Source organism: Staurois parvus, unplaced genomic scaffold (assembly GCF_062004578.1).
Source record: "Staurois parvus isolate SC_StPar_1 unplaced genomic scaffold, SC_StPar_1.0 ptg000235l, whole genome shotgun sequence".
Lineage (NCBI taxonomy): Eukaryota > Metazoa > Chordata > Amphibia > Anura > Ranidae > Staurois > Staurois parvus.
The window spans coordinates 2,260,008-2,283,149 of NW_028318031.1; the positions used below are offsets into that span (position 1 = coordinate 2,260,008).

Here is a 23,142-nt window from a genome sequence, read left to right on the forward strand (position 1 = left end):
CCAAATAATTGCTGAAATCTATCCTATGGTAAAGGAATTTAAGAAGAATTTTTTTTTCAATAGTGGATCCTGTCATTTTAGTTCTAAGTGAACATCTTACAGTTCCTGGGGCTGCTGTTAGAAATCATGGGGCCCTGTACATCCTGCTTGACAGGGGCCCCCAAAAATATAAAATTTAGATTTTCGCTAAAAATGCACTAAAATTATATATTAGTGGACATGCAAAACAATTCCTGTTAAATTTAAAAGATGACTGTATTGAGTTAATAAAGCTGTTAATGAATGAGGTCTTGGGGCGCATTCACATTCGTGCTGTACCCTGTAAAGTGTGAATGAGTGGTTTATGTGGCTAGAGCCGCCTGGACCTGTGTGCGGTCAGCCTCTGTTATGCTATGGTATGCAGCAGCTGCACGAACATAGCCGCAGGTCCTAATTTGACAGGTGTGTGGATGTAGGTGTACTGCCCTGAACACAGTATGCATTCAAAGCCACTCACCCAACACTTGCACACCTATCTGATTTTGTACAGCTGCTGCATCCCTTTAGAGTAACAGGCGGCTCCAGCCACATCAACAGTCCATTTATTCACACAACCAGAGTAACTTTGTGAATGAGTCCTTAGGGCTCATTACATGTGAGGTTGGTGAACAATAAAGACTCGTAGTTGAACTGTGCTTTTGCCACCCACATCCATTCCACCCTTTAGCAACGAAGGCAGTGGATGGGGGTGTACACATGCCGTACGCACAATGCTATGCTTCACAGCCATGGAAGAAATTATACCCCCTCCCCCCACCCGCTGCTGCACAAGACCAATAAAGTGCAAAGTGCTGCTCTGCAAATGCCCCTCAACCATGTTCAAAACACACAGTTGGTGTGCTAGTGAGGGGTTAGAAGGCAGTGAGGAGGCAATATACCTTCTCCCCACCTGTCAGATGCTCTCTGAAGAGTGATCCAAATACTGACTGCTGTACAGAGAGCAAAGCAAATGTGAAGGAGTCCTTAATTTTTTTTTAAATTTAGATAAATTCCTCAGCCCCTTTCTCTGCAGCCTGGACAGTGAATTGAAAGTGCTCTGTGCCGAGTGGCTTCCTGTTCATTCACAATTTGAAGCATAGTAAACACAGTTTACTATGCTTCAGTTATGGACACAGGTATGATTAGTACTGATCGCTCTCTGTGTTCAATCAGGAAAGGAAGGGCAAGTAAATAGGACATATTTTTATTTTTTTTACATATATTTACCGAACCCCCCCCCCCTCCATTCTGAAACATTCCCCTATGTGCCCGCAGCAGCTGGCAGTAGAAGAAGAGGGAAGCTGGCAGTCCTGTGAGGGGGGGCACACGGGGACAGCAGGTGTATGAGGGCACAGATACTGAATCACCCTGCAGTGCAGCTGGAGGGAGAAATGGGGGAGAAGCTGGCAGTGATGCAGTGGGGCGGGGGGGGGGGAGCTGGACGGAAGGGAACTGTCGGCTGGCTGTACTGCCTTATTGGCAGCCCTGACAGTTCCTACTGAGGATGTTCCCTCTTTCAAGGTCTCTGTTGATAGGCATTTGGGAGCTTTCTTTGCTCTTCTAGACTATTGCTAACTAGAGAAGACAAATAAACAGAGTCTTGAACTTGTCTGATGATCCTGCTCTTAGAACCTATGATGTCCTCGGCTTCATTGTTTTGTGTTGACTCCATAGTAAATGTAATTCCACAAGTCTCTAGAATGTCTCTGATCTCTTTACATCCATGCACAGGTTTTTATGATCAAAGGCTTGGATGAACCTGTTTGTAAGAGCTTGTAAGAGTGTCCTTTTTGATGAATCCTTTGGATAATTCAACAAAGTCACTGAAGGAAAGGAACACCTACTCTATAAGAAGTTATAGTATACTATGGCTGTGTGTTCTACTCAGTGAGAGAGGTTTTTGTGCTCTCCTCAGATTTCAACCTCAAAACCAAGGCTTAGTATTAACTTTTGTTACAAGCTTTGGACCCGTAAGTCCACCATGGCTGCCCAGGCGGCCTTGGGATGGGGTGTGCCCGCTCTGTGGAATGGGGGGACATCTGTTGTGTTTGCACCAGTCTGAATCCAAGACATCAAAGGCGTACAAAATGGAATTTCTCTCTCTAATCCCACAAGGTAGATTTATAGACTGCCTTGCACCAACTTCAGACACAAGACGTGATTGCACCAGTTCCTTCAGAAGAACAGTGCAATACCCACCAGCTTATAAAAAGAAAGCAGATTTGTGTGGCATTGGTCTTTAATGATTCCATGGTGTCTATAGCTTAAAATATAGTTTTCTAGTAAAAACATATCTATGTGGTCTTTTATCAAGCTCTCAAGTATCTATCTCATTACAGAAGTTAAACTAACTTGCCTGTAGTTACTTGCTAAAGATGAAACTACTAAGCGACTTATTCACTCTCTGGTTATCTCTTGCCTTGACTATTGTAACTCCCTTCTCATTGGCCTACCTCATTGCAGGCTATCCCCTCTGCATTCTATCATGAATGCTGCTGCCAGACTCATCCACCTTACTAACTTTTCCTTATGTACGATCCCTCTCTGCCAGTCCCTCCACTGGCTTCCCATTGCCCAACAAATAAAATTCAAAACATTAACAATAACCTAAAAAACCATTTATAACTCTTCCCCCAATTACATCACCAATCTTGTCTCCAAATATCACCCAAACCATCCTCTCCGGTCCTTACACGACCTCCTGCTCTCTTGCTCCCTTTTCTCCTCCTCCCATGCTCATCTCCAGGACTTCTCCAGAGCCTCCCCATCCTCTGGAACTCTCTACCCCAATCTATCAGACTATCGCCTACTCTGCCCACTTTTAGGCGATCTCTTAAAATCTATCTATTCAGGGAAGCCTATTCTGCCTTCAGCTAATAACGGAATCTTCTATTGCTCTTACTAGTTTATCTCCCACAGTTATTACCTTTTGTACCACCAGCCCCTTCCTGTTAGGTTGTAAAATCCAAAGAGCAGGGCCCTCCTAACCCTCTTGTATTGAACTGTATTGTTGCTGTATTGTCTCACTTTATATTGTAAAGCGCAGAGCAAACTGTTATAAATCTTGTAGTATAATAATAATGACAGTTCAAAATACAGTGATCTGTAATTGGCTCCGATTAGTCACATGGTACAGGGTGCTGTGATAGGCCCCATGTACCATGTGAGAGCTGTGGGCCAATCACAGCTCACCAGGACCATAAGCAAAGCTGTTTTGAATCGGATTGATTCATAACAGTTTTGATAACAATGTGATTGCATCGCGATCCCACCAGGTCCCGGATATCGGGATCCACATGCCAGTAAAAAGTCAGTTGCTCCAATTTAAAATTGTTTCCTTGCAGATTCTTGGGTGCAACTTGTCATGCGATTTGACATTGTCAAATCACATGGCAAGTCGCATCGGTGTGAACCAGGGCTAAATGTCTACATACCTGTAGCAAAGCAGATAATGAAATAGTACCCTTTATACACTATTTATCATGCTAAATGATACAATACTTAGATTTGGGAATAAGTGGTTCTAGTCAGAATATTTCCAACTAAAAATGTTTCAGTTCTAGATAGTGGAATCTTAAGGCAGGGTTTTCATTGAATGGTGTCCCAATATCTGGTGGGCTTTTGATGTAAAATAATCTATAAATATTGTAGGTGGTGAAAACCTATATTTATTTTGTGGAAGCAGCAGACCTCCTAACCATGTAGTGATATTTTATGACTAGTTTGTGAAGTTTTTGATGTCCAGTGTGCATTTATAGCTGATTATTTTCATGGTCGTACATTGTCTTTCCCTTTTTTTATTTTTATTTATTTATTTTTTCTTCAAAAGTTTATGTAAAGTCTCATCCTGTAAGATAACCAATACAGTTTAAAATAGAAATAAGGTAAACTATTTGTGTATTGATATAAAAAAAAACACTATAAATACTCAAAGTCCCCCCCCCCCCTTTTTTTTTCTTTAAGTGATCACATTCTCTCTGTTCTCAGCTGCATAGAGCGGTGAGGGTGGTGGAAAAACAGCAGTACATTGGTCTTCTCACTGACTGCCTGTGCGGGGGGTTGTCAGTAAGTTTGGTCATTGGAAGAGAGCAATTGGAGTTCCCAGCATAGCTAGAGATTTGACAGTGTTGTGCTGTCACACCTAGTGTGCGCAGTTTTTGATAGGAAAAGCAGAGGGTCTGGCAGAGACACCAGGGATTTAACACAAAGGAAGCAATGCAAAGAAAACAGAATTATTTTTCATACAAGTAGTGAGGTGGTGGTTGTTTGCATATTAGAGCTCCTAAAATATTAGTGCTTTGATGATAGTCTTTTCTTGGTATTTCATAATACACGTTGACAGGTTTGATGGTGTATTGGTCATGTGGTGAATTGTGACACACAATTGTCGTGTAGTGAACTGTGGACAAATGGAATTGTCCTGTGGTGAATTGTGGACAAATTGGAATTAGTTACAGCAGGCACATCAGAAATATGAAATATTGGATTTACATATTCTTTAATTTTCTATCTACTCTGTGCAGCGCTGAGCAAACTTTTTGGCGCTATATAAATACTGTATAATAATAATTTAAAGAACACACTCCACCAAATGAGTGGGGTTCTAGGGAAATGAGCCTTAATCATTCTTTTAGATTTTGTTTGTGCATTTATTTCTTTTTATGTATTCACAATTTTCTATTCTTGAACGTAACACACTTTATGTAAGAAATGTTTCTTGTAACTGTGTAGTTGAAACCGTTTTTCATGCTCCTTCACAGGCTTGTATAACATTTTTATTCCTAATTATTAGTCCAAACTAATGATTAACCTTCCAAAAACAACCTCTTGTGTACGCCAAATATATTTGAGTTGCTTGTCAGAAGAAATCTAGGTTAATGTATCTACTATATACAGTAGGTTTAGTTTTCTTTCCTGGCACATCTCTATGATGGACTATCACAGATTCTGAGTGTGTCTGGAAAGATGCAATGCCAAGTGTGCTTTCAGTAACTGAGGTGGTGGTTGTTTGCATAATAGAGCTCCTGAAATTTTAATGCTTTGACACTTTCAGGTATTTCATAATACATGCTGACCGTTTTTGGTGGTGTATGGGTTGTGTGGTGAATTGTGGACAAATGGTACTTTTTGCCATTTCGTAAAGAGGGCTTTAGAACAGGGCTCAAAATTTCAAGTCCTGGGTTACAAGCCAGGCCTTACGATTTGCTCACCACCAGTTGCCCCACCCAACCCCTACCCTGCCTCACCCCTAATTCAACCCCTAAACACGACTTTGTAAAATATCTCAAGACATGGCACTGTTAAATGTTTTAAAAAATATCCAAAATGTACAAAAATATTAACATATTTAAAAAATATTAGCGTAAAGCAATGTAAACCATAAAATTAAAATAACTGTTTTACATAAATAGGGAAACAAAATGACGCACAGTGCAGAGGTCAGCGGTGTGATGCATAGTGGAGGGAGGGAGAAAGGAAGGCAGAAAGGAAAATGAAGAATGGTTGGAAGGAAGTAAAGAGAGGGAAGGAGGGTAGGAAGGAAAAGAAGGGGTGGAAGGAAGGGCAGACTCACATGGATGTTTACTGGCTCAGTAGAAGCATCACAGAGCTTCCAACTACTCTGTATAAAGTGTTCTACCCACACATTTTCTTTTGAAAATCTGCACGGACTGGAGTGTGGGTGGGGGAGACGGAGCAAATCCAGCCTCTCTCCTCACCTATTGGTGTAGCTGATGGGGGGAGGGGCTGGGCACTGAGGAGTACACACTGGGACTCAGATAGAAAGGGATATTCGATGGACAGTCAGGGATGATTGCTGCAGCAGTGGGGACAGTTACAAGCACCGATCTGCCTGTATGGTTTTCAATGAAGCAGCTGGAAGCTGATTCTCCTCCTTTCCTTCCCGCGGCTTTCAACTACTTCTTGAAAACCATACAGGGAAATCGGTGCTTGTAACCCACCCATCCCTAGTACCGGTCCTACTCCCGGCCCTACTAGCCCTCACGTTATTCCACTAGCCAAATGCGAGTGGAAATTTTGAGGGCTGCTTTAGAGTATTAGTGCCAATTTGTTAAGGGTTATGGACTGATAGAAAATTATTGCTGCCTTTAGTATATGTATTGATTAAATGTTATACATTTTTTCTTATTCTCCTTTTAGAAAGGAATGCATATTCACCATTGATCCAGCCACAGCCAGAGACTTGGATGATGCATTATCCTGCAAACTACTACCAGATGGTATGACTTTATATTGCATATATTTTGTTTTTTTTGGGATTTCTGTTTGGTGTGTAGTGTATCCTGTGGCTTCAAATCCATACATGACAACGAATGGTCTGAGGAGAACTGCACTGCAAGAGGAATATGCAGGTCTTAGTTATTTCTGAAAATCCTAATTTGGCTATCTTTAGGTTTAATATTCACAATGTACATGCAATGACTGAAGTAGGAAAAATACAGCCATTCGAACAGCATAAAAGCCAAACTACTCCGAGCAAGTATGTTCCAAAGGAGAAGTTTGTAATAAAAGCCATCATGTTGTCTAATAGTAAATATTTGTGTGTATTTTTTACGGTACCTAACTGGTAGTGCCGTGCTTGGCGGCCACAACTGCAATTAAATATTTCCGATAATTGGCGATGAGTCTTTCATAATACTGTGGAAGAATTTTGGCCCTCTCTTCCTTGCAGAATTGTTTTAATTCATCCACAATGGAGGGTTTTTGAGCATGAACAGCCTTTTTAAGGTCATGCCAGAGCATCTGAATTGATTTTAAGTCCGGACTTTGTCTAGGCCGCTCCAAAACTTTCATTTCGTTTTTTTTGGGGGGTTTTATTACTGTTCAGCGGTGGACTTGCAGGTGTGTTTTCGATCATTTTCCTGCTTCATTACCCAAATGCACTTGAGCTTGAGGTTACATACTGATGGCTGTAGATTCTCCTCCTGGATTTTCTGGTAAAGAGCAGAATTCATGGTTCCATCAAATACGGCAAAGCAGCCTCAGACCGTCACGCTACTACTACCATGTTTGACTGTTGGTGTTATCTTTTTATGAAATGCTGTATTTTGCACCAGATGTAATGGGATGCATTCCTTCCAAAAAGTTCAACTTTTGTCTCATCAATCCACAGAATATTTGCCCACAAGTCTTGGGGATAATCAAAATGTTTTTCACAAATGTGAGATGAGCCATTGTGTTCTTTTTGGTTAGCAGTGGCTTTCGCCTTGGAACTCTCCCATGGTTGCCATTTTTGCCCAGTCTCTCTTCTTGAATCATGAACAATAACCTTAACTGAGGCAAGTGAGGCCAGCAGTTCTTTAGATGATGATCTGGGTTCTTTTATGACCTCATAGATGAGTTGTCGTTGTGCTCTTGAAGTAATTTTGGTAGGCCAGCCACTCCTGGGGAAGGTTCACCACTGTTCCAAATTTTCTCCATTAGTCCCAAAGCCTTAGAAATGGTTTTGTAACCCATCTTTTCGCATGCTTCACTTTGTTAGACAGCTTCTATTTAAGTAATTACTTGATTCAACAGGTATGGCAGTAATCGGGCCTGGGTGTGGCAGGTGAAATAAAACTCTGCTTTCCAAAAATGTGGTTAATCACAGTTCATTTAGCAAGGGGAAGAGGGTAGGTGGGCAGAGCAATTCCTTTTTCACATAGGGCCCAGCAGGTTTGGACCACTTTTTTCCCTTAATAAATGAAATAATTATCTGAAGACTGCATTTTGTACTTACTCGGGTTACCTATGTGTAGCATTAAATTTTTTTTTGATCCGATTCATTTACATGTTACAAATATGCAAAAAGATGAAAGCAAATCAGGGGGCAAATACTTTTTCACAGCACTGGATTTGTTTTCAACAAAACACAGAAAACAGGGTACAAAATTCCAATGCTCATACATTAAAGCTGCTTTCACGCAGAGGAGTTTTTGAAGCGTTTTTGCGTAAAAAAAAAAAAAACCTACCTGAAAAGCTCAAGAAAACTGCTTCCCTGTGTATGTGAATGTATATCTATGTATGTTTTCACACTGAGGCGTTGTGCTTACGGTGCGGTCTAAAAACTCCTGCTTATAGCATCTTTGAGGCATGTTTGAGGAGTTAAAAAAAAAAAAAAAAAGCCTCAAATGCCTATTCCCATTGAAATGAATGGTAACCGCCTCAAAAACGCTTAAAATCGCTCAGAAAATGCAGTGCACATGTGGGAAGGTCTGGCTGTTTCAAATGTCAGCGGGGTTCCCCACTGACAGCTGAATAAAAAAAGGAATTGTCAGAAATTAAAAAATAAAAAACGGCATGGGGTCCCCCCCTCCATCCATACCAAGCCCTTCAGGTATGGTATGGATTTTGAGGGGAACACCAATGCCAAAAAAATGGCGTGGGGTCCCCCCAAAATCCATACCAGACTCTTATCCGAGCATGCAGCCTGGCAGGTAAGGAGGGGGGGGTGAGCGAGCGCCCCCCTCCCTCCTGAACCAGACCACATGCCCTCAACATGGGGGTATCCATGGGGCTCCACCCCAAAGCACCTTGTCACCATGTTGATGGGGACAAGAGTCTCTCCCTCACAACCCTGGGCTGTGGTTGTGGGGGTCTGCGGGCAGGGGGATTATCGGAATCTGGAAGGCCCCTTTAGCAAAAGGGCCCCCAGATCCCAGCCCTCCCCCCATGTGAATGAATATGGGATACATGGTACCGCTAACCATTCACAAAAAAAAACTGTAGTGTGATATAGGAAACAGGCCTTGACAAATCCTTTCTTAAAAGAAGGAAAATAAAAATGTCCCCCGAAGTAGATCCAACGTCAGTCACTATGCCTGCCCCCCCCCCCAAAAAAAAGATTCAACTTCCAGCTGTCTGACTGCTTCTCTGGCTTGACAGTTCTTAAATATGTAAGGTAGCATTACCATGTACTCATTCAAATTAGGGGAGCGATAAGCCCCCCGTTCGCAGACCCCCACAGCCCAGGGTTGTGGGGAAGAGGCCCTTGTCCCCATCAACAATGTGCTTGGGGGGGGAGCCCCAAGGCACCCCCCCATGTTAAAGGCACGTGGCCTGCTATGGTTCAGGGGGGGGCGCTTGCTCGACTCCCCCCTTTCCTGACCTGCCAGGCTGCATGCTTGGATAAGAGTTTGGAATGGAGTTTGGGGAGGACCCCACACCAATTTTTTTTTTTTTTTTTTTTTTATATATGTGGTGGTCCCCCTCAAAATCCATACCAGACCCGAAGGGCTTGGTATGGATGGAAGGGGGGTCCCCATGCCGTTTTTTTAAATTAGTTTTAATTGCCAGCAATTCTTTCTTTTTTTTTTTTTTTTTTTCAGCTGTCAGTGGGGAACCCTGCTGACAGCTGAAACATTAACTCATGGTTTTCGCTACTAAAATACCTCTGGACTTGATAAAGTAACTCATGCAGTATTTTAGTAGCGTTTTTTAGTGAATTCAAACGTGCAAATCTGCCAAATTTGAGCTACAAAAGTAAGTCACAAGTCCAGGATGTTCCGCTTGAAAAACGCTCCAAAACCGCTAGTCATTTTTCAAGCGTTTTTGAGGTGAACCAGTGTGGAAGCAGCCTAAAGGATGCAGTAAAGCAGCACATACTCTATATTGCCAAATGTATTGGGCCACCTGCCTTTACACGCACATGCATTTTAAGGTCTTCCCAGTCATAATCTGTAGGGTTCAATATTGAGTTGGCCCACTCTTTGCAGCTATAACAGCTTCAACTTTTCTGGGAAGGATGTCCACAGGGTTTAGGAATGTACCTATGGGAATTTTTGACCATTCTTCAAGAAGCGAATTTGCGAGGTCAGGCACTGATGAGAGGGCCTGGCTCACAGTCTCCAATCTATTTAATTCCAAAAGTGATCTATCGGTTTTAGGTCCGTACCCTGTGCAGGCCAGTCAAAAGTCAGATTCCTGTCAGAAGAGATGAAAAAGTTGACTAAAAACGTTTTGTGGAATTTCCTAAAGTTGTTAAAATGATAAGCATTAATACGTTCTCTGAAATGGATAGCAGTTCAGTAAAACCTAAAAACAGTCAAATCTAGTATCATGTGGTATGAGTTGTATTAGGTTGTACTGTGAACTAACATCTGATGGGGAATAGGGGAACCATAGACTAATTAGGCCCAAATTTGTAAGAATTTATCCATCCTTTAAGAATCTCAGTTCCTGTCCGAACTGACAAGCCTTCTAACCATGATATTGTAGATCATGTCCATTTGCAATGAAATTGTATCTTTTCTCCATCTGAGAGGTATCTGTCATCTAGCTGCCATGAAGATACATGCTAATATTTTCTTAGTTCTTGGATTTGTCAGGAAAAAGGAGGCAGAGAAGATTAGGTGGGGTTTAAAGGTCGCGCTATACCCAAAATTGTGAGAATTTAGCAACTCTTTTTGAATAGCCTTGTATCAAGGGGCATTGCCAAAATAAGTGATAAAATGTGCCATTCGATTGCCTGCACCATCAACAATCGTCAGGGATAGATAAGTTGTTAGAATGCAATTTCTGTGTACAGTTACCTTGCAAAGATATGCTGCTGTTGTGAGACACATGAAGTGGTGGCTAGCTTTGTTGTTAAAAGCTTACTTTAAAATGTTGGTTTTCCTTTGTTTTTTGAATGCCAATGGGAAGTAGTTGTGAAGAGTGCCTGAGAGGCCAACTTAATCACTTTCCATTTTTGTTATCTTTCAGCATCTTTGAAGCTTTTATAGCACTGTTCAGCTCAAGTTTGTAGATGTTGAACACAGAACCTAATGGGAGTGTTGATTGCCACTTTAAACAAGCTACTAGAAGGCTTCAGCACTACTTGAAGCTTGTTGAAAGCCTGCTAGCAGCTTGTTTAAAGTGAAAATCGGCACTCCTATTAAGTTCTGTGTAAAACATGTACAAATATTTGCTGAAGGACACTTTAAAGGCTTCAAGAAAGCTGCTCAAAGTTTGATGAAAAGTCTCTTGATCAAGTGTTTCATAAAGGCTTGTAGTTCACACTGCTCTCATAAATAGAAACCTTTGTAAAACAGGCCATAAAAGCGACCGATGCTGTAGACAAGTTAAGTGGGAGCCTCCCTAATAGCAGTCAGAAGCGAAGAGGGAGGTAAAATGTGTAGGGCTATGGCAGAACTCCACCCTGTTCTATTTTAGAGCTATACAATTAGTTTTTTTATTGGATAAGACAAGATAAGCTGTTGAGTTTTAGGTTGCTTTTCTTCTGCGTATTGTGAGCAGCAATCTTATTGGTAAGTTAACCACTTCCCGTCTGGCCCATGTATATAAACAGCCAGACGAGGGTGGTGTAGGAGCAGGTTGCCGGTGCCTGCTGTGTCCAGAGGTCCCGATCACGTGATCACCGATTGGCCAATCAGTGATCACATGAATAGAAGTAAGCAAGATGTCACTTCTGACATCATTGCTTACTACGTGTGAAATCTGTGAATGATCACAAAGATCACATGGTACAAGGCTATTCACAACAGCCTTGTACCATGTGATCACAAAGATCACATGGTACAAGGCTATTCACAACAGCCTTGTACCATGTGACAAGCTGTGACCAATCACAGCTCACACAGTATTTCTCAATGGCTGCAAGAATGCAGCTAGAGAGGAGGAGAAATTATTGCTTTTACAGCCTTTATGGGTGTAAAAGCAATCAGTGTAAAAAAAAAAAAAAAATCCTCACCCCCCACAAGTTGTACAGTGTCACTATGGTGACACTGTACTGCTAGGGTGACAGTATGTAAAAAAAAAAGTAAAAAAAATTAAAAATGTAAAAAAATGTTTTTTTAAATTATAATTTTTGGTTATAAACTAATTTGGGTTATTTTATTTTACTAAAAAGATAAGTGAATAAATTTTGGCCAAGATTTATGAAGAAAGATTATTTATTTGCAAAATTTTATAACCCTTTTTTTCAAAATTTTTGGACTTTTTCATTTATATAGCAAAAAAAATAAAAATACCAGTGGTGAATAAATACCACCAAAATAAACTTATCTGTCTAAAAAAAAAAAAAAAAACTGCAAAAAAATTCATATGGGTACAGTGTTGCATGACCGCGCAATTGTCATTCAAAGTGTGACAGCGCTGAAAATTGGCCTGGACAGGAAGGGGGTATAAGTGTCCGGACAGAAAGGGGGTAAAAGTGTCCGGACATGAAGTGGTTAATGACAGGAAAGGTAAGAGTTTTTTTTTTTTTTTTTTTTAATGGTCTCTAATTTGGTTTGTGTAGTTGTGAGACTTCACCAGGCACAGACAGCTGTACTGGAGGAATTTCGTGAGGAAGCTTGAAATGTATGCCAACTGCCGGGTTAGCTGAATAACCTGCCAGTCTAGAACTGCAAGGCAAAAAGCAAAGTCAGCAACGTTTTTGTTTTTTTTTTTTCTTCTTTTAATCTTTACGATTCATCTGCTTCCAGTGCCTCATGTAGTTAGTTCAGCAATGATGTAATTGCTTAGTATTCTGCACCCCAGATGTCTGCCTTAAATACACAAGGATTCCAGTGCTATTACATCACAGGAGAGCTACATTGTCTGACGTGTGATTTGGAACATTGCCAAATGGGATTTATGCCCCTCAGTGCCTTGCATATTTTAATCTCCTCAGCAATATCTTGGACTTTAACAGTTGGCATTCTAGGACAATATGCAGGATCATATATTAAAATTGCTTTTGGGGCAGTAAAAACTTTAAACAGTCAGATGGCTGCTGTCTGAGGGTGAGAGGCAATTTTAACCCTCTCCTGTCCTCACACTTTATGGTACTCATGCCTGTGATTTCTGTGTCCATAGGACACAGAAGATCACACAAGGGTGCAGAGCCATTGAATTTTGTCCTGCACTATGTTGTTACTGTGACCAATCACAGTGATCATGCATGTAAACAAAGGCCACATTTTGCAGCAAGCACTCTGTTTCCTCTTAAACACCAGTTGACTGTGAGAGGAAACAAAGCATTTCCTACAGCGATCAGCAACAATATTTTTGCAGTGCAGCTAAACCAGCCACAGCATCACTGATTGCTTGCAAACCAAGTCACATTGTCAGCAGACCAGTGCAGCCAGCCACAGTGTCCCTGATCACCACCCACATCAGTGCTAGCGTCACCAAACCAGTGGAAGTCATCAGCAGTGCTCCTAATCACTAGATGTACTAGTCCTAATGTCAACCACACCAGTCCCAGCCCAGTGTCATCAGAGCCAGTGAAAGCCATCAACAGTATTCCTGATCACCGCTATGCCAGTGTATCTAGACCAGTGCAGCCAGCAATAGTGTTCATAATCCCCACCACACCAGTCCCAGTGTCCCCAGACAAGTGTAAGCCTGCACTGGTGTTCCACATCACTAGACACACTATTTTGCAACCAACTAAAGATTTTTATGGTGCTTAATTGCTCTGTGCAATGGCTTGACGGGAGTTTCCTGAATGCTTGTTGACCTTACCCATACCACCCCCTGCTCCCACTGCTCATGTGTTGCCACACGGGTAAACAGGTGCATGCCATGGTCGCTGTGTCTTTTGGGCACAGCAGATCATAAACTGGGGTACAGGGCTGATGAAATGGTGAAGTGGCTCTGTACCATGTGATTGCTGTGACCAATCACATTTATAAACAAACACTTCATGGTGCAGCCTTTGAACTGTTGCCTCTCACAGCAATTGGCTAAGAGAGGAAACACAGTGCTTGCTACAGTGATTGGGACTGTAGTAAACACTCAGTGTTCAATGCCCCCCAAGCAGTGCCATGTCACTCTGGTGACATTGTACTGCTGACACTATGCCAGTGCAGCACCCAGTGTCTGATTACTTGCCACAGCAGTACAGTGTCACCATAGTGAAAATACAAAAAAATTAGCTTTTTTCTATAAATGTATACAAAAATCACTCTGTGAATTATAAGTGCATAACAGAAACACAAAAAAAGCAAATTTCCATATAAGTCCACACTGCACGTGCAAATCTTGCATGAAATATCTCACTTGTGCAAGAATTTGTGCATATAATATGCCTCTTCACTTTGTGAGAAGCACCACATATGTGTTCCTCTATGGAGTACCACACTGAAAGGGTTAGGTGTTAAGGTTAAAGGTTAGATAGAGAAGTCTTAAAATGCTTGATCTAATCAAATGGACCACCATTATGCCTTTAAAGAGAACGCCACATCCCTTCAGTATAAATGTAGCCTCCGTTTCACAAGGACATAGAGGGAAAAGAAGAAGCAGCCAAAGACACCACATGGCATAAAACCATTCAAGGATGCCTTATTAAAATCCCTGAAGCTACTTTGATTAATCCAAGATACAAAAGCACTGTGTATATAAAACAAAAAGCCAGTTGCTAGATAACACAGACTGCTTCCTGGTTCCTGGTGCGTTTGGCATCACATGTCAGCTCCACCCTACATGTTTCTTCATAAATGACATAATCAGGGGCACAATGTAAGGCATCTACAGTGTTCCTGATTGCTTCCACACCACTCCCAGTGTCACCGGCCAGTGTAATCCAGCAACAATGCTCCTGATTGCCCCCACACCAGTGCTAGTGTGCCTGTCATACCAGTCTGTGTCGCCAAACCAGTGGATGCAATCAACAGTGTTCCTGATCACCACTCCAGTCCCAGTTTGACCAGACCAGTGTAAACCAGCAGCCGTGTTACTGATTGTTGCCACACAGTGACAGTGTCACCAGACCAGTGCAGGCAGCAACAGTGTTCCTGATCGCTGGCTACGCCAGTGTAGCAATGTCCCTAATCGCCACCACTCCATTACAGTGTTGCCTCTGCCTGCTGTTTATACTGACTCTGGCCTGTTATTGAGCGCATTTCTGCCTGCTGCCTGGACTAACTTTTTGCCTGTTTGCTGACCATGTCTCTGCCTTCCACCTGAACTGACCCATCTGCATTTCCCATTGACTGACTTTCTGCAAGACACCAGTCCCAGCCATTCCCTGCAGAAAATTGCACTCCTGCAACCACAGGCCAGTGAACATGGCATCCCTGGGGGCAGCCAAGTTCCTGAAGGCTAGGCTTGCTTGGCTTATAGGAACAGGGACTGCTATAGTTGATGCTACACTAAGCTATATTCCCTGACCACTAATACCAAGGCGACCATTATAGTACATGGTTTTTGATACAATTTATTGACTTGTGTGATACTCAAAATACATTGTCCAGTACATATTCAGCCCGAACAATGAAAGTCTCATATGTTATCCCCATACTCAGGAGGAGTAGCAGAATGTACTCTGGGGTATCATTTTAATTATTCTCATGCTGTGTGTGGCAAAAAATCTTATTAAATTGACATTGTTGTGGTTAAATAAAAATTCAGCATTTTCCGGAAACTTAAAACCTTAAAAAAAAACAAAATTCCTTGGGGTGTTTACTCTCCAAAATGTAGTCATTTTGTGGGTGTTTATACTGTCCAAAATATGATAGTTGGGAAATTAGATACTTAATGTATGCCCTTTGAAATTATGAAGGTGTTTCTTTTAGGGTCAATGTATGTGCGAAAAAGTATCATGTGGTATCCTCATACTCTAGATGAGTTGTATGCTCATACTGTGTTAGGAATATCTTAACCACGTGCCCTCCAGAAGATTTACCCCCCTTCTTGATCAGGCCATTTTTTGCGATACAGCGTGGCATTATTTTAACTGACAATTGCGCGGTCATTCAACGCTGTACATACATGAAATTTGACGTATTTTTTTTCCCCCACAAATAGAGCTTTCTTTTTGTGGTATTTGATTCCCCCCCCCCCCCCCCCCCTCGGTTTTTATCTTTTGCGCTATAACAAAAAAAAAGGCAATTTGGAAAAAAAAAAATATATATCTTTTTGACTTTTCGCTAATGGATATGGGCTGAAAATGCACACTCGCAGGTTTATTTTGAGGGTATGTACATCCAAATTGGAGAAAGGGTTTCGGAATTACAGCTCTTAAGAGTAGCCATCCCCCCTTTTTGTCCAAAAGTAATTAGACAAGTGAATACAATCATAAATAAAATGTTCATTTTTAATATTTTGTTGAGAATCCTTTACTGGCAATGACTGACTGAAGCCTGGAACCCATGGACATTGCCAAAGTCTGGGTTTTCTCCTTTCTGATGCTTTGCCAGGCTCTAACTGCAGCTGTCTTCAGTTCTTTGTGGGTCTTTCTGCCTCTAGTTTTGCCTTCAGCAAGTGAAATGCATGCTCAATTGAATTGAGATCAGGTGACTGACTCGACCATTGCAGAATATTCCACTTCTTTTCCTTCAAAATCTCCTAGGTTGCTTTTGCAGTGTGTTTTTTGTGTGTTTTGGATCATTGGCCATCTGTACTGTGAAACGCCGTCCAATCAACTTTGCTTCATTTGGCTGAATCTGAGCTGACAGTATATCTCTAAACACTGCAGAATTCATCCTGCTGCTTCTCTTTTCTGTCACATCAATAAAACCAATGACCCAGTGCCACTGGAAGTTATGCATGCCCATGCCATCACACTGCCTCAACCATGTATTACAGATGACGTTGTGTGCTGTGGATCATGAGCTGTTGCAAGCCTTCTTTGTTTTTCTTCCCGTCATTCTGGTACAGATTAATCTTCATTGTGGTGAACACTCTGTATTTGCTCTTGTGAAGTCTTCTCTTGGTTGTAAACTTTGACAATGATACACCCACCTCCTGGAGAGTGTCCTTCACTTGTCTGTAGCTTGTGAATGGGTTTTTCTTTACCATAGAGAGGATCCTGCGATCATCCACCACTGTTGTCTTCCATGGACGTCTATGCCTTTTTATGTTGCCGAGCTCACTAGTGCATTTTTCTTTCAAAATATACCAAACTGTTGATTTGGCCACTCCTAATGTTACTGCTATCTCTCTGATGGATTTGTTTTGTTTTTGAAGCCTTACAATGGCCTGTTTCACTTGCATGGACAGCTCCTTTAAACGCATGATGTAGGTTCACAGCAATAGATTCCAAAGGCAAATACCACATTTAGAATCAACTCCAGACCTTTTACCTGCTTAATTGATGGAGAAATAATGGAGTAGCCCACACCTGGCCATGAAACCGCTTTTGATTAAACTGTCCAATTACTTTTTGTCCCTTGAAAATGGGGGAGTGGCTACTCTTAAGCGCTGTAATTCCTAAACCCTTCCTCCGATTTGGATGTACATACCCTCAAATTAAACCTGACATTGTGAACTTTCAGCCTATGTTCATTATATAACTATAGCTTGAAAGTTTTTTGGTAAATACCTGAAAAAAATCTAAAATTGCTCCTGTGTCCAAATATATATGGACCGAGAAACCACACAAATGTGCTCAAAAGAAATTAAAACAAGAGCTGCAAACATAAAATATTCCAAAACATTCCCATATACAATAGGTGTATGTTCAGTTTGTATGTAATGTCTTGGGAATTTTATCCAACGCGTTTCACGGGACAAAGCCTGCTTCCTCAGGGAGATATAACACACAGTTCAGACGATGGCATCTGATTTTTCATGAGGCAGCCAAGAAGCCTTAATCATATGAATCCCAGAAGACCCTTAAATCGGCAGTTACAAAAAAGGAAAAGAGATATAGGCCTACCATATATTAGGATTAGGCCCATTCTGTCACAATCACAGAACTTTCCAAAGTACCGTATTTTCCGGCGTATAAGACAACCCCCTACTTTTCCTGTTAAAATATAGGGTTTGGGCTATACTCGCCGTATAAGACTATCCCTCTTCCAACGCACACCAAATAAAAATGAAAAAACATCAGATTTTATTTCAATATGGTATGGTATTCCAATGATGGGGCGTGATTCCTCGCTCTGACACCAATGATGGGGCATGATTCCTCGCTCTGACACCAATGATGAGGCACTATTCCTCCCATTGACACCAATGATGGTGCCCCATCATTAGTGTCAGTGTGTGAGGAATAGTGACCCTTCATTAGTGTCAGTGGGAGGAATAGTGCCCCATCATTGGTATCAGGGGGAGGAATAGTGCCCCATCATTGGTGTCAGTGGGAGGAATAGCACCCCATCATTGGTGTCAGTGGGAGGAATAGCGCCCCATCATTGGTGTCAGTGGGAGGAATAGCGCCCCATCATTGGTGTCAGTGGGAGGAATAGCGCCCCATCATTGGTGTCAGTGGGAGGAATAGTGTCCCAACATTGGTGTCAGTGGGAGGAATAGTACCCCGTCAGTGGGGAGAGGAATAGTGCTCCATCGTTGGTGTCAGTGGGAGGAATAGTGCCCCATCGTTGGTGTTAGTGGGAGGAATAATGCCCCATAATTAGTATCAGTGACACCAATGATGGGGCACTATTCCTCCCACTGACACCAATGACACTTGCTGACTCCTGTTCCAGTATGGTACTGCTGCAGCCAGCATATGTGGTTGCAGCAGCACCTCTGCACTGCACACTTACTGGCTTCTCCCTCACTCGATTTTCGCGGGTACGCTCGGCTCCGCCTCCTTGCCCGTGATTGGCCGCCTGTGTGCCTTTCCTGAGCAACAGTTCTGGCGGCCAGTCACCGGTGAGGAGGCGGAGCCAAGTGGCAGGAGTGAGGGAGTGGCCGGAGTGACTGAAGGAGCAGCGCTTCCTGGACTTTATCGTCGTGGGAGCCAGGTAAGAGACAGCAGCCCTCTGCCCACCCCTGTACTTTGTGTCCCTTCCGTCGGAAGGGGGGGACGGCGGCGGCACTGCGCCGCCCCCCTAAAAAGTGCCACCCTGACGTATACCGGCGTATAAGATGACCCCCGACTTTTGAGAAGATTTTCAAGGGTCAAAAAGTCGTCTTATACGCCGGAAAATACGGTAACCCTCCAGCTCTGTAAATGCACCCAAAGATGGTGGATATATTAGTGTGCATAAGACATAATAAACCCCATCTGAACTGTGTGTTAAATTTCCCTGAGGAAGCAGGCTTTTGTCCTGCTTAACACATTGGAGAAAATTTCTAAGACATTACATACAAGCTTGACATACACCCATTGTATTGTATATGGGAATCGTTTGCAATACTTTGTAAACAAGCCTGATGTTTTGTATAGTCACAATATGTAATGGCTACATGTTTTTATACACTGAGCTATATTCATGCTCAAATTTTCTATTTCAATTGTGCCTTTTAATAGTGTTTTAATAAAGCTATACATCTTTTACAGTTTTGCATGGAGTTTTGTTGGTATGGTGCTTGATAAAGCTCCAATAGTTTTGTTGTTAGGGTCCTATTTTTAAATGTGTAGTCCAATGGTCTAATTTCCACCACCATACAAATGTCCTTCAAACGTGACAAGATCAGAATAAAAAAGCCATGTCAGCACTTCTTCAACAAGATGTATGTTTAGTCCAAGTCAAGTGTTCCCTTCACCACACTTAGGAATAGGTGAAAACCGCTTGTGCAAGCTCAAAACAGATGGAGATTACACTTGCTCCATATTCAGGGTAGTGCTCCTCCCAACTTGGCAATCCCAGGATGAGTATATGGAAGCCAAAAAAGCTCATATACTGTGATATTCAAATAACCCAACTTAAGCAACATTAAAAATATACTCACAAAGGCTCAGAAGACCAAAACTCAGATAACAAAAGGACAATTGTGTAGCTGTATTGCTGAGATCAGTCATTTTAAGAGTCCAGTAAATCTGCCAGCTGCTGACCACTCTCCCAGCTTCAGCACAGGGATCCCCTTGACAAAGTCTCCTATGACGAAACATGAAGGGTTCGAGCCTGACTGAGCCTGTTAGGTGGATTGCGTTGTAGTGGATCTCTGCTTGTGCTCAAGCTGGGAGAGGAGAGGAGCTGCGTGGCCGGCGGCAATACAGCTACACAGTTGTCCTTTCGGTTTTTTTGTGTTTGGTCTCCTGAGCCTTTGTGACTATATTTTTAATGTTGCTTAATAAAGTTATTTGGTATTACACTATGTGAGCTCTGCCCATCCTGAGATTTCGAAGTGAAAGGTGGAAGACTGCCAGAAAGCTGTAGTATTTGAGGGAATAGGACTTTCTCAGTGCTGATGAACAAACCATACACAAACTTTTATCAAAAGCAAAAACATTTTATTACAAAAAATATTTACAGCAAAGATGCATGGGAAGCCTTTTCACAGTTGATGTATTTCTACATGTTTCGCAGCATAAAGCTGCTTCTTCAGGAACGATGGGAATCACAATATCTACAGAAAAACCAAAACAATATAATTCATATATATTACATACAAATCTCCAAAAAAACCATGCCACTGGGAAGGGATCTACAGGGCTTACCCAGGGTTAGAAAGTGGACCAGTACACCCAGGGCTAGAGTCCAGGGAGCTGCATCCTACCCCTGGTGGGTAAGGGAGACCCCACAGACAGATCAGACACTCAATAAAAGCTGTAACTAAAATCAGGTTGCAGTAAATGGTGGCCATTATAAAGCTAATGTAATAGTCCTAGTTTATCCCAAGGAAACCTACCAAAAGGGATCTGGTATCAATGTTATATGTGGACCACATTTAGGCAGGGCATGAAACATTCTAGGCTCTTCTAATTGAGTGCATATTATGGTAAATAGAAATCCAAGTGCGATACACCAATCAACATGGGGCCTATAAAAGCCTATACCAAAAAGGTAAGACACACAAATCTTACATATTATCAAGTATTATGTCCCACAGTCTATAATGCTAATGCAAAACCAAAAAAGATGATATCAGTATTATTGCAAGAGACAGTGGGCCAACATACTACCAATGGAGCTCTGACGAGCGGGGCCCTCTGTTTCCTCTTGTACCGTATTGTAACTGTAATGTCTACCTTCAGTCTGTAAGCGCTTTGCAAACTGTTGGTGCTATATAAATCCTGTATAATAATAATAATGGGCATTATTCTGTCTCTCCAATCTAAGCATTGATAGTGTGATCTCTGTAACTTACAGTTGTGATGAGATAGCGATAAATTCAACCTCAGTTGGATACCACAGTCAGTGACTCAATCGACAAGACATCTTGTAGATCTTGTGAAGTTTATTCCATAAACTGAGAGAATCTTACAACAATGAACATTCAATAGGTCAAAAGGTCATAATGATTCCTGCTCCATGACATGAGGCTAGAGCTGCTATGCATTTCTGGGAAAGGGGGAGGGCCATCTATATAGCATTAACTAAACCAAAGGAGCTGAAACAAAATATAGGCATATAAAAGGCATATGACAGTCATGTGAAACATGACAGGTATCAAATGTCTGTCTATATCACATGCTATAGAGTGGCTATGATGTATTATAATTTCAAATATACAGCCTAGTCATACAAAGAACAAAAAACAGACCACTGAACTCAGGGGATAGACTTGGGCATACACAGAAATATTAGGTCAATATAGTATGTGTATATCAAGATTAACCACTTCCTGTCCGGACACTTTTACCCCCTTCCTGTCCAGGGCAATTTTCAGCTTTCAGCGCTATCACACTTTGAATGACAATTGCGCGGTCATGCAATACTGTACCCATATGAATTTTTTACCATTTTTTTGAGACCGATAAAGCTTTATTTTGGTGGTATTTATTCACCGCTGGGATTTTTATTTTTTTTACTATGTAAATGAAAAAGTCCAAAAATTTTGAAAAAAAGTGTTTTTTTTTTATAAAATTTTGCAAATAAATAATATTTCATCCTAAATCTTGGCCAAAATTTATTCCGTTATTTTTTTAGTAAAAAAAAAAATCCAAATTAGTTTATAATAAAACATTATAATTTTTAAACATTTTTTTTTACATTTTTATATTTTTTTTTATATTATTTTTTATTTTTATTTTTTATTTTTACATACTGTCACCCTAGCAGTACAGTGTCACCATGGTGACACTGTACTACTTGTGGGGGGTGATGAAGATTTTTTTTTTTTTTTTACACTGATTGCTTTTACACCCATATAGGATGTAAAAGCAATCATTTCTCTTTCTCTCTGTCTGCATTCTTGCAGTCATTGAGAAATACTGAGTGAGCTGTGATTGGTCACAGCTTGTCACATGGTACAAGGCTGTTGTGAATAGCCTTGTACCATGTGACCTCTGTGATCATTCACAGATTTCACACGTAGTAAGCAATGATGTCACAAGTGACATCTTGCTCACTACTTTGATTCGCCAATCAGTGATCACATGACCGGGACCTCGTACAGAGGTCCCGTCCGACGATCGGTGTTTCACTGTGTCCGGAGGACACAGCGGACACCGGATCGCGCTAGTGCGCGCTCCTAGGGAGCGCGCACAGCTAGAAAAGGCGGGTGCCGTTTAGGAACGGCAACCCGACCTTGGACTGCCACCGCCCTGCCGTTTATAAACAGCAGGCGGACGGCAAGAGGTTAAGCATGTAAAGGTATATCATATAAATGCGATCAATCAACCAGAGAACCAAGGCACCAAGTTAAATAACACAATATGTACAAACCAGAGCAAATGTCCTGCTAGAGCATCAGTCCACCGTCAACCACCACAAAAAACCATGTGTGTGTCTTATGCTAGTCTCCAATCCAGAGCAATCAGCTGGCTCATTGAGCCCATCTTTGACACCACCGGACCTCAAGTTCGCATACGCGGACTCCCCCCTCGCATGCGCTGTGCCCACAAAGATGGATGCCAAAAGCATGGCCGAAGCCACTGCAGAGCAAGTGACGCTTGAAGGTGGAAGGACTATAATTACCCTGAATATGGAGCAAGTGTAGTTCCCATCTGTTTCAATCCTGCACATGCTGTTTGCCTATTGGTGGTGGAAATTTTAGGACAATACTACACACATCTTTTTGAAGGAGTGTTTACATGGATTTTTAATTGTGACTTTGTCATGTTTGGAAACTTTTTGTATCAAATTTTTTTTAATGTCAAAAAAAATTGTAGGAGCAATTGTATTGATTGCACATGTTTGCTTTAATTATTAGCACTGTATAAATTGACATATACAGCGTTATATGACTGAGTAATTGTCAATCAAAGAACATTAGTGCTGACAAATTACTTTGCCAGGAGGGGAGTTTAACATGCTGTTCTTCAAGTGGTTAAAGTGGTTTACTAATATATGACAGAGACAAATCACCAAACTAGTTGAACACAATAACACATTTTTTGGAAGGTACAAGTTCAACAAC

General features: G+C 41.6%; 1 protein-coding gene across 4 annotated transcripts in view; it reads left to right on the forward strand.

Annotated features, from left to right (window-relative positions):
- The window catches only part of DIS3L2 (DIS3 like 3'-5' exoribonuclease 2), a 746,747-nt gene that overhangs the window by 447,785 nt on the left and 275,820 nt on the right, over positions 1-23,142 (forward strand). For all 4 annotated transcript variants that reach the window (XM_089680086.1, XM_089680087.1, XM_089680085.1 and 1 more), the window contains one exon: positions 6,178-6,257. In XM_089680086.1, the coding sequence (XP_089536212.1) occupies positions 6,178-6,257 (80 nt within the window). The remainder of the gene's footprint in view (positions 1-6,177; positions 6,258-23,142) is intronic.